We start from the raw sequence: 2,603 nt of genomic DNA on the forward strand, positions 1-2,603 counted from the left end.
CTGAAACTTAGCAGCTGAGAGGAAACTGAAAATTGGGAATGAATGCTTTTCCCTTTATTCCCTTGGTGCAGGAAGGGTCTGGAACACCTACTATAGGTGCTGCTGAAATAAATCTCCGGTCAGAGACCTGGGGGTGCAAGAATGTGTGTATAGACAACACATCTCAAAGAACACCTTTTATCTTCCTGTTAACTGGGGTTCCTCTGTTTTGTACATTACTTCAAAATTTCCTTATGTTATAGTTTGGCCAATCTGATGTGCTGGTGAAGTGTCGAATTCCTTACAGAGATGCATAATGTTAGCTGTATATGTTGGATGGGAGGATGTTAGAGGTCATGCTTTACTGGAGAGGAGAGTGGAGGTGATGAGTGTAGGAAAGGAAGGAGTGCAGAGAAATTATTTTGGTATGCAGTAGCGTGTACTGTAGTTTGATGGAAGGTGGTCTCCATTAATAAGGGGATCTCCATTAATAAAGAACGGGGACCAGGCTCAGGAGTTTAAGGCGGTGGTCTGAGAGGAAAATCTACAAGGAGTCAGATTTCAGTGTTGGAACACTGATTGCAATGAGTCACTGAGAGAGCCTGAGAGCTGCCTTTGTTTCACTTGTGTCTGAACGTTGTAGGAGAGACAGCAGACTCCAATTTTTATTAATATTTTCCTTTCATAAGGACAAATTCATGATCACTGAACATTTTTGCCAATTCAGGTCTTTCAGCAATGTTTAAAAAGATGCACTCGTGGTAAGAACTTTTACTTTTCTTTTTTTGCATGTCTGCACTGATAATTTTAGTCTCATCTCCTCTCTCAATCTCTCTCTCTCTCTCTGCCCCCCCCTTTCATTTTTCTTTTCTCTCTTTTTCTTCTTTCTTTCTTTTCCCCCCTTCTTTCTGGCAAATCTGCTCCAGGAATTACTGGTGGTCCTGGAATTTGCTACTAGTGCTCTTGAGTTCATCGCTCCCTGTTGTTTTATCAGCTCAGGTCATAGAAGGTAAGAAACACCAAATCAATTCTTACATTGAGGGCAAGAGTTTATTTTGAAATAGACATTCCTAATGTGGAAAGTTTCCATTCATTTCAAGTTTTGAATGTCTCAGCTGGCTGCAGTTTCTCTTTGGGAGGCTGGTGCAACCGAGGAGTCGCAACTGCTGTTCATTCTGGAAAGGGGCTAAAATAAATAGGTTGGTCCCCAAATGTAAGAGATTTCATGATGCAGCTCTCTCAGTGTAATTGCAGACAGCAACAGGCAAACTTTGCTTGCTGTTTGGAGGCTACAAAAAATACTTGGATATGATATGCAAATACATGGAAAGGTATTAGGAATCCATTAGGGTGGATCTCGATTTGTATGACTGGCTCGCTAGGTGTGTATGATCTCCAAGCTCTAATGTGATTCTTTCCCTGGGTGTGTAGGAATTTTGCTTCAGAAACTCCTCAGCAGGTTGGACTCTCTCTCAATTTATTGTTATGCTGGCATAACAAAACAATAGCCCAACCCTGCACCTTTGCATTTCTCATGATGAAAAATCTTTTTGTATGCATATAAAATGTGCTTGTGAAACACAGCTAAAACTTTCAGATTGTACTAATAATAAAGTCTAGCAGTATAGTGCATTGATTTAAGTGTTTACATACTACTACATGCCAATAAGCACTGAAATGTTTGATTTATAAAGTGGACAATAGTATACCTTAAACGAAGTTTACTACTTTCTTTTAAACAGAATCCCAATTATATAAACGTCACTTAGATACTAGGTGACAGAATCATCAGAAAAGTACTACAGTCAATAATTTAACCAGCATACAGAAATTTGGGTATTCCTCAAAACTCTCTTCTTTTCAGCTGAAGCATGCCATCCATTTTTGGCAATGTCACAGCCAAAATTCCAGCCAGTTATGTCTTTCATTTCCCTAAAAGGGAGATACCACATGGCAGCAGATGTTAATTGTGAAATATTTACATATTGATCACATATTAGGTGGTGCATGTAGTTTATTAATTCAGAAACAAGGACAAATTATGAGAAATAGAGCAATGTGGCATGAATTCCATTTTTTTTATATATGCTGCATGTTAAATATGCTGTTAGGATCAAACTTAAAGTATGAAGTGAAGATTTGTTTCTTATGCAATGCTAAATACAATAAAAATAACTGTAATGTTTATATTGGACTTGATAGCCAGATGAAGGTATCTGGTACATAAGAGCTTATAAACAGAATGATTTTAAATGATTATAGCTATGAGTTGAAGAGTGATAATACTCAAAATGCTTTATGCTTTCCCGACAGCTAGATATATTCATAATTCTGCCAACAAATCAGAACAAGAAATGATTTAAAAGGTGCACAGTCTTGCATACTACTGGGAGTGTCTACACATGTATTTATGCACGCCTAATGCACATTAAGGTAACACTAAGTCGCATTAGCATAGTGTCCATCCATTGACACCCCCACCGTTAATGTGCATTAACTTGTCTGCATTTGTGCTAATGCAGCTTAGCTATTAATGCATAAATTTGATATCTGCTTTATGCAGGTATTAAATTTAGACTTGAATAGCCTAAAATTGCCAGTTTTAAAGTGCGTTAAGGGCATGT

The 2,603-nt window shown here is 37.9% G+C and overlaps 1 protein-coding gene across 1 annotated transcript in view; it reads left to right on the forward strand.

Moving 5' to 3' along the window:
* Positions 1-505: 505 nt before the first annotated feature.
* COL15A1 (collagen type XV alpha 1 chain) overlaps positions 506-2,603 on the forward strand; it is a 347,975-nt gene continuing 345,877 nt past the window's right edge. Inside the window, exons 1-2 of the mRNA XM_019509150.1 lie at positions 506-740; positions 906-988. Coding sequence (XP_019364695.1) covers positions 718-740; positions 906-988 — 106 coding nt within the window. The 5' untranslated portion in view covers positions 506-717. The remainder of the gene's footprint in view (positions 741-905; positions 989-2,603) is intronic.

The sequence above is a fragment of the Gavialis gangeticus genome, unplaced genomic scaffold (genome assembly GCF_001723915.1).
Source record: "Gavialis gangeticus isolate Ggan-Ray unplaced genomic scaffold, GavGan_comp1, whole genome shotgun sequence".
NCBI lineage: Eukaryota > Metazoa > Chordata > Crocodylia > Gavialidae > Gavialis > Gavialis gangeticus.